This window comes from Chenopodium quinoa, unplaced genomic scaffold (assembly GCF_001683475.1).
Source record: "Chenopodium quinoa cultivar QQ74 unplaced genomic scaffold, ASM168347v1, whole genome shotgun sequence".
Classification (NCBI taxonomy): domain Eukaryota; kingdom Viridiplantae; phylum Streptophyta; class Magnoliopsida; order Caryophyllales; family Amaranthaceae; genus Chenopodium; species Chenopodium quinoa.
In genome coordinates, this window is record NW_018742204.1 from 6,510,449 (window position 1) to 6,519,961 (window position 9,513).

General features: G+C 30.7%; 1 protein-coding gene across 1 annotated transcript; it reads right to left on the minus strand.

Annotated features, from left to right (window-relative positions):
- Nucleotides 1-4,515: 4,515 nt before the first annotated feature.
- LOC110708395 (B3 domain-containing protein REM21-like) lies at nt 4,516-6,292 on the minus strand. The gene is made up of 4 exons (XM_021886556.1): nt 6,181-6,292; nt 5,500-5,583; nt 5,035-5,412; nt 4,516-4,955 (listed from the first exon to the last, which is right to left on the minus strand). The coding sequence occupies exons 2-4, from the start codon at nt 5,560-5,562 to the stop codon at nt 4,722-4,724; spliced, it is 675 nt and encodes a 224-aa protein (XP_021742248.1). The 5' UTR covers nt 5,563-5,583; nt 6,181-6,292; the 3' UTR covers nt 4,516-4,721.
- Nucleotides 6,293-9,513: the final 3,221 nt, after the last annotated feature.

Here is a 9,513-nt window from a genome sequence, read left to right on the forward strand (position 1 = left end):
TAAATTTGTGTTAGTGTGTTACAAAGGGAGTAGTGAATCCCTAATGATAGCGTCCTCTATACACTTTTCCAAGATCTATATTAAAATATGCTTTACTATTCCGTAGGCTCGGGTTAGTAAATGTTGGTTCCTTTTACCCGCATTTAGGTATGCTTATTATTTCATTAAGCGCATGTGGAAGGGGACTATCTACTTAATAGATTTAGATAGTTTTTTAAGATGATATTATTTGTACTTGTCTTAGTTTTAATTTTGTTATTTGGTGTCATGTTAGACGGGATGGGAATACTATTGCCCATAACTTAGCCCGACAAATTCTGTTTGGTGTAGAACAAATATGGGAGAACCATTGCCCTTGTGAGGTCTTTCCTTATGTTTTGATGGCTAAGTTATCAAAATATGGCAAAATTAACGTGGTTTCCAAACACCCCTAAAAAGGAATGCTTAGTTGTTTAACATATCACTATATTTCATTATCGTAACTTATGAATAATATTTTAGGTAATTTAATAAAAACTTTCTTATTTTTATATAGCATCATATTACAATCGTTAATATATTACTTAAATGTATTACGAACCTTAATTATACCATATAACAACAGTGGTAAGACACGTGTTTGTTCTGATTTATAACGTGATTAAGAGATGTTTACTGACCCCTTTGCAGTCATCCTTTCTCACTCATATCTAATACCTCCATAAAAACCTACTTAACCAGAATTAGTCATTCTCAAAAAACTAATTTATTGTTTGATCAACCACATGGTAAAAGACTATTGCAATATAACTTTGGAATGTATTGTCTTAGGACAGTTTTATCATGCAAATACATATGGTAATTTCTTTTTACACGTGGTATGTTATTTAACTTTAATAATAAATTATAATTTATACAAGTCAAGCATTATAAGAATACAATATTATGAATGGGCATGTCTTCATCCAGCTCTAATCTACAGCTTCACTACAGGTTATTGTTTTAAATAATTTGTGTTAAGAAGTTCATGATAAAATAATTGTGTTAAGAGAATAAGTTATGTTATACCACATTGATTAATAACACTAATAATTCCTTTTGATAGGTATACGTTTCCAATGGAGTAATCCAAAATATCGACCTCAACTACCGTAGAATTATTAGAGTTTGATGAATACCTTCTTTATGGCATACATACTACTATAGCGTTCAACTATGTTGACCATTCTAGATGAGTAGCTCCTTTACTCACAATATCTTACTGACTTAATCCTGCAGACAACAAAAAATTTCTAGGGAAAAGGCCTCAGATTAGCTGTCATTTTGTGAATGGACACCACACAATAACTTCTCTGTTGTTTACATGGAAATTTAATACTATAAGGGGTAAGACATTCAATGTCTTTCCACTTCCTAATGCAGGTGGGAAAATGGCCTTCATAGCCAAAGATGTACATCCGGTTGAATATCCAGATAGTGTCGTACTTAAGCACCACTAATTAGTAAAACTATTAATTAAGTCACTAAATTTGCGGTGTTAATTAATTGACGTTCCAATTATGCATCAATAAGTGAAATTATTAATTGAGCAATTATTTAAAAACGGAGGCATTACTTGTTTGTAATGAAATTTCATACAACATACTTTTATTAGTTGAATTATAGAAAATATGTTGTACTTAAATACCTTTTTTACCTATGACTATCAGTCTATCACTACAAATGATAATTATATATAACCTTCATGTAATTATATTACAACAGTATAAGGGTGCTAATCGAGCTAGTCGATCACGGGCAGATGGAAGCTCGACTCGTGCTCTTTAATTTTCGAGTCAAGCCGAGTCGTGAAGAGTTTCTCGTTTAAAGGTTTACGTCTCTTGAAATTCATAATTTGTTAATGATTTTTTCTTCTGGTTATATAAAATTATTCTACTTAAGATTATTATTTAAAATTTATTAATTTTCAAGGTTACTTTATGTTTTTAAAGATTAAATAATAAAGAAATATTGAATAATTTCCTTGTTCACTTATCTAGTTTTGTGATGATTGGAGCGATCACGAGCTAACTCAGATCGACTTTTAACCGCACTATTGAGTTGAATTCAAGATGATCGTGAGTTGCCCTACTTAATTAGCACCCTCAACACAACTGTCCTCTATAAAAAGCTTTTCCTTCTATTATAAATTTATAATCCAAATTATTCATCATAGTAGCATAGAAGTTTGATATTCAACAACTGATACAATCTAATTTGACTACATAAGTACATAGGCCTCTGATTATTTGGGATAGATGATGATAATATTTATTAGATCAATTATCTTTGAATAATATGTTTTTGGAATTCATAATTATTCATGCTTGTATTATTTACATTTGAAAATGATGTGTTGTTCGTTTTCACCAAATTATTGCCACGTCCTAATTAATTGCCATGCAGCTATCTTCACTGCTAGGGAAATAATTACCCATTTACTCCTCTTGTTTTTGGTTCACCAGCTTTCCCTTTTGTTGCCCTAGAATATAATAAGTTACCTTACCCAAAGCAGCGATATTTGACGAAATGTCCGCCATTGGTTTTATATTTTACATAGCCTTGGAAAAGAAAACTTATGGTTTGCTCTTGATTCAGTAGTGTTAATGAACTGCATTCTCACTGTAGGTTTACTAGTAAAAATGGTAGGGACCACACCTAACTTAACAATTCTACATATTCAATATTCCATTACATATTATAATTTTAACTTTTGCTCTCTATGTGAATTACATATAGGGTAATTGACTAGATTGGTAAATAAAAAAGACCCTACCCTTAGCGACAATTTGGTATAAAAACTTATCCCGGAGATTTTTTGGTAAAAAAAAAAACATTACGTGATATATTGGTAAATAAAATAATCTTGGGCGACAATTAACCTAAAAAAATACAAAAAATTCCGATAACTTACTAGCAAATGGTTAATTAAGTTCGTTTTACTTGTTGTTATTTTACCAACCCTTTTTACGGAAATAACAATTTGAAGGGGAAAAAAAGTTAAGTACCAATTTTCAATTAAATTTCATACCTTATAAACGAATTTTATTTTAAATAGTGTTGAAATAAAAAGGGGTGACATGTAAATTCAAAATATTAAATAGGAAAAATAAATTTAAGAACAAAATATAATACAGGATTTTCAAACTTGTCGTTAAAAAACAAAATTTTTGGCTAAATGTCGCCGGAGTTTATTATTTTTAACAAATTGTCGCATATTGTTAGCTTTTTTTAACAAAATGTCGTCGGATTAAGTTTTTTTTACCAAAGTATTGACGCTAAAGGCCTTTTTTGTTAACAGATTTAGTCAATTGGCCCCTACATATACACTTTATTATCTTATTAAACACAGTGAATTTAGAACATAAGGGTCCAATGTATACGAAATAAGAGTAAAAATGTTTTTTGAAAAATAAGGTACATTAATTTGTTAAAATATAGTGTACAGGTGTCCATGTATGTTTAATAATCTGCTCTCTGGATTAGTTTTTCCAGTATGAATTAAATACTTGTTTGCAATTGGGTGCTTATGATTGTAGTTGAGTTAGACTAAAGCTTTGTTTGGATAGCAAAGAAGAAAGGAAAAGAAGGGGAGGGAAAATGGAGGAAGGGAAGGGAAAAGAAAGGGAGGTGAGCTCCATTTTCCCTCCAAATCTCTGGAGAGATTATGGTTATTATAGGGAAAAGGAAAATGGACCCCTCCCTCTCCTTATCTTTCCTTCCCCCAATCTTTTACCTAAACAAGAGATTTTGTCCCCCTCTAATTCTCTTCTCTTATTTTCCTTCCATTTCTTCCTATCCAAAAAAAGTATAAGGGTTGTTAACATATCGAGTCGAGCTTTGCCGGGCTGATTTTTTACGAATTTTTATCGATTTTATCTTTGACAAATTGTATAGCTTATTAAATATAGCCCAATTTATTATAACATCTCTTCATTCTCTTTACTTTATTCATTTGAGAAGTATATGTATGATGATGATAAGATTACATAAATAATGGTTACTCCCTCTTTTTTTTTGTTAGGCATCATTTTGATCGTCACATTTGACGATATGCTACTATGACCACAAATATCTTTAATTGTGTATTAGTAAAATTTCTAACAAAATTAAATTATGAAACTTTGGGTCGATTTAATAATAACAAGGGAAGTTAAAGACTTTTGTTTAAATTTCAATTAATATTTTAGAATTACTGTAATTATATAAGCATGAGTACTTGATGGTCATTTATTTATGATATCAACCTATATAGACTTATTTTTAGTGACTTTGGCTAAGTCCCAAATCAACTTAAATTAGAAGTCCATATACATGATATTCACATACAATTTTAATGGTAGCCAATCTAGCCATTGATTTTCGATGATTTAAAGTTTATAATACATGGTACATGGTAATGTATTGGAAAGCTACAAGCTAAAAATGCATTTTAAATTGATCATCGTTGATACACTTCGCATAAGTTAGTACGCGTTATATACATCATAATTTAAAACAAAATTCCGTGGTACAAATAATTCATCGTCATTGATGACTTGAGTACGCAACCATAACTATTGGTAGCATATTTTAACGGTGACTTAACTAAAAAACCAAGTTCATTATCAATTAAAAATTGAAACTAAACAGACAACTTCAGAGTCATGCCTACAACAGTTTGCTCAATAAGGATGAAAGAAAAAACACTCAAACATCAACAACTACGACAGGAACATGAAGCTACAAGTGGCAATCATCTTTTGCCCTGGTTGAATGTTTTCCCAGAAAATCATTTGCTTCACAACGCTTTTCACTATGCATTTTTTGATATTATGAGTATGATCGTAAGTGATTTTTAGTAATGCATCCCAGACTTTGTACTTTACAACCAACTGCACGTGTGAGTACTCCGGGAAGCCATTTACAAACTCCCTTGCGAAGTTCACTGGAACATACTGTAAAATATAAACAATGAATATAAATTTTGAATAATGAAGTATTATCATTAGCTTAAAATCAACAAAGTTTACTTACTAATCTTTCTGCCCTTATGTATGGAACCGTGAATGTAGCATTGAATATTGGTGGATCCTTCTCGATCTGGGTTAATTCATCATCAGAGGAAGAATCCTTTTCTTCAACTTCATTTTCTCCTTTGAATTCCCTACCTTTACGATACACGAGAGCACGGAAATAGTGCCTTCCACAGTAGAACATCTCCACGACATCTCCGTTCTTGATCTCGTTACTATTGAGGAAGTTGGTCCAACCATCCTCAATAAAACATCTCCACTGGTGGCTACTTTCTCTCAATCTAATGACGAGAGGATAAGGTTCACCTCGGCTACCCAAAATAACATAAAACTTTCCTGAAGGTGAATTGAGAAGTTCCCGAACTCGCTCAGGAACAAACTACAATAGGAGGACTAATAGTTAATTAAGAAGTTGTAGAAATAATTTCAGCCAAAGATCAAGATAAAAATAATGTGAGGAGCATACCAGACGATGCCTAGTTGCTGGCGCTACCATAAATTGAAACCAAGGGGGTCTTGAGTAGTCCATTGACAGAGAGTAACTATTAATCTGATTAAAACACCAATCTAATCAAGTTGTAGTAAAACCAAGAGCTCGTTAGTTTAAATGTCTACATATATTATTCAAATTGATCAAATTGGGTGAAATTAACCTAACATGAATATACATCAAGTCTAATGATAAACATAATCGTCAACCTATTGTACTGTGTAATACATGGAAACACCTTAAAAAAAATACTAATTGTTACCATATTCAGCTACAGGTTTGACAAACATATTATTAAATGTAATAGGAAATTCGTATTAATGTCTCGAATATAATGCAAACTAATATCAAATAAGCTCAGCAGATAAAAGAACATAATTCAATACACAAAATTGATATGTAATTATAGAAATTTAAGTTTGGATGGATTATTACAAGTCAATGCATGCATTTTACACAAATAAAGGAAATGAATATTATAAACACAACAAATTCAATTAAAAGTAATTTTTTTAAAAAATATACGAGAATTTAAACCAAATACATAAAGTTTCCATATTGTAGCATTTCTATTGATTATCAATTATAAAAATAAAATAGAGGAAAATTGGACTATGATCAATAAATTAACTAGAATACATAGGGGTTTGAAAGTACCTTGTAAAGATGTACGAATGCTTTCGCCCAAATGTTGTAAAGCCCTAGTTTACACGAAATATAAAACAGGTAAATCAATTGGAGGAGTGGAGAGAAGTGTTGTGGATGGATGTCTTTACATATTGAGTGTTTTGAAATGAAGACATCGGCGAATCAATATTTACCTCAAATGATGAAAAGTGTGGTTGGTGGAGTAGTAAATGCTGTGAGATTGGGTCAATTATAGTGGTTGACCAATATAGACAACATACTCATATAATGATAATCGTGCTAGAAAACCATTACAATATGATGTTACTCTATGATTATGAAATCCTAACATTTTTTGGACAGTAATGAGTGTTTATCTTTATAATCTTTATCCACTGATGAGCTTTAATACCATTATTGGATACTAATGAGATTTTATGTTAATTATTTGAGTCCCTAGTTACAACAAATTCCTTGCAAAAAATTCCTTTCAAAACCAATAAGTTCCAACAATCTTTGTAAAATAATAATTTTTTATAGTATTATGCCAAGATAGTTTAATTAAAGTTTAGTTTTATGTTGTTTCTTAGTTTTCCAATTTCATTATGTTATAAAAAAAAAATTCAATCTACTAGGGGTTTTTATTAGTACTTGTTAGATCACCGCGTGCGTACCAACTCTAAATGTTAAAATCTACTCTATATAAAATTAATAGAATGACTAATAACTTGAAAATGTTTTTTGACTATCAATACAATATATATAGCACTACCTCTTTTAACTATCAAGTGCAACTTTGGAGTATTAATTGTTGGATATATAATATTCTAAAGTTGCAAAAACATTTAACGGAGGGAGTTACATAAAGACATAATAGAGTTTTGTTAATGACAGTTAAGTTTTCAAACACATACTCTATTTTGTTCGTTATGGTTTTCACTACTTTTAGATATAATAATCTTCATTAGAAGTGAAAGGATATTTATTAAATTTTTACTGTTGAATAATATTTTTCAATAATATGTTATTGGATATGCTCTTTTAAGTCAATGAGTATTAAATATTTAATTTAATTTAAATTGTTACTAAATAAAGGTGGAGTTATCGTAACTGAACTTATCTTAAAAAACGGCTTTTGGACCAAATGCAATTGAGTACTTAATAAATTCACCAAATGTCATCATAGGTTTTCAAAATTTCATTCAAATGTCCTCGAGCTTTTTAAAAATTCACCAATTGACATTAATGACTAACGGCCGTTAACTAATTTACTCATTAAAATTAAATCTTAACACGTGTTATTATATGATTGGTTCATTTGAATTATTTATTGTAATTAATAACTATATAGTATTTTTTCCCTTTATTTTCGGGACAAAATTACTTGTGTATAGTTTTGTGGTTCATTTTGATCCTTTATGGGCACAAATTAAGTTCGGAATTGACAAAAAAATAACGTAAAATCTCCTTTTTATTTGCTGAAAAATATTTCGATTATCGAGTCGTTCATTTAACCATCAAAATTGATCAGGGTCAAGTTTTAGGGGTCATTTTTATACTTTATGAAATCAAATTAAGCTCGGAACTCACGAAAAAAAATAACATATTTTGTACCCATAAAGGATCACCCCCAAAACCAAACCCTAACGGTCTTCGTCACGAAAATCGAAAAAAAGTATTATTGTTATTCATTAGAATAAATAATTATTGTGTATTAATTTTAAAAAGTAATGGTATTTGATGAAAAAACATTTCAAAGTAATGGCTTTCGACAAAATAAGAATTGCGGTAACGGAAAACTAATGTCCATGTTTAGTGGCACGAGGTGTCATTGTGTTGTTTGACAGTGTATGAGTTAAATTTTGAAAAAAACGCTGGCATTTGGTGAATTATGTAATTGCTCAGTGGCGTTTGGTGAATTAGCCGTAAAGCAATGTAATAGTACTATTAGTATATCAAATTGACTTTATTGTGTTAAAGATATATATCACATTTGAGCTACATCCCTCTTCTCATTTTATTAGCATGTGTTAAAGATATGAACGAGTTAATAGAGAATGTATATCGATAACAGCATCAAATCAAATGATATAATAATCACCTAATGGAGTGCAAAGACTATTGAAGTAAATAAATAATAGGCAGGTAAAAATAATTTACAAATATGATAACTAATGGAATACTTTTTCATTTTTCAAATAAAATAATGAATTTATAATAGGAAGGGATACAAACACAAGCTTGTAAGTGAATTTTCCTTAAAAAAAAGTAATGCTTACTATTAACGTCTTAATTAGTGCTTTAAAGTTTAATTGTAAGAAACAATGATACACTCTTTTGAATGTGTGTTTGTAATTTATACACTCAAATTAAAATATTTTAATCGCATGGGATATTGTTCTAATTCATCGGAATTTTATCTTATATGGTATATATTCTCTTTTTATACAAGTAGTAGATAAATTAATTTGTAATTCCCAAATATAGCCTCACTATGTAAGTTATTTGTTCTTTAATCATATGAAGGACTTTATGGAGATTATCACCATTGTTCTATATATAGTCCAACACAACTCTATAGTGAACACCCTAAACCATAGCTTTATATCCATAAATTTAAGAATGTCCCAAAATTCCCCTTTGCTATTATCCTCATCATCATCCCTACCTTCAATATGTAGCCCTATTGCTTCTAGTCGTCGTCTTCCCCTCCGGATAGACAACATAAAACATTATGGTCGAGTCATTGTTATATTGATCGTATAAGAAGTACCACTAAGACTGGTATTCTACTTGAAAAAAGTTTAGCACGTATGAGAAGGTGTCGTGCTAAGTCCATTAATTTTGACTCACCCACCAAAAACAATGTTCCTCCACCTTTAAAAAATAATTTACCTCCCTGTATCAATGTCGTTGATGAGCAAAACTTAGCTCCACAAGTCCTACCAGTGCCTCAAAATGTCACACTTGGTCCTGCCGACTTTGCAATTGTTGAAGTAAATCCCTTTGTCCCAGCCCCTAGAGTCTTACCACCTCTAATTGTGCCTGCACCTGATGCACCTTCCAATCATGATGAAGGTAATGTCAATCTGATGCCATTGTTTGCAATAAAGGTGAAAAGCACTTGCGAAATAGACCACGGATTGTTATACTACATAAGGGAAAATGAGACCTTTTATAGAGTCTATTACGACTACGCTGCCAAAGTTGATCGTTACGTTGATGAAATAATGATCTTTAAACACGGTTCTTACATTGACATCAGCGACACCCCTATTGGTCTTGGATTAACTTGTGGAGAAGAGCTCGTGGTAATAAGTGAGGTAATTAAAATGTTAACTCTTATTTTAATGCTTTTTTCAT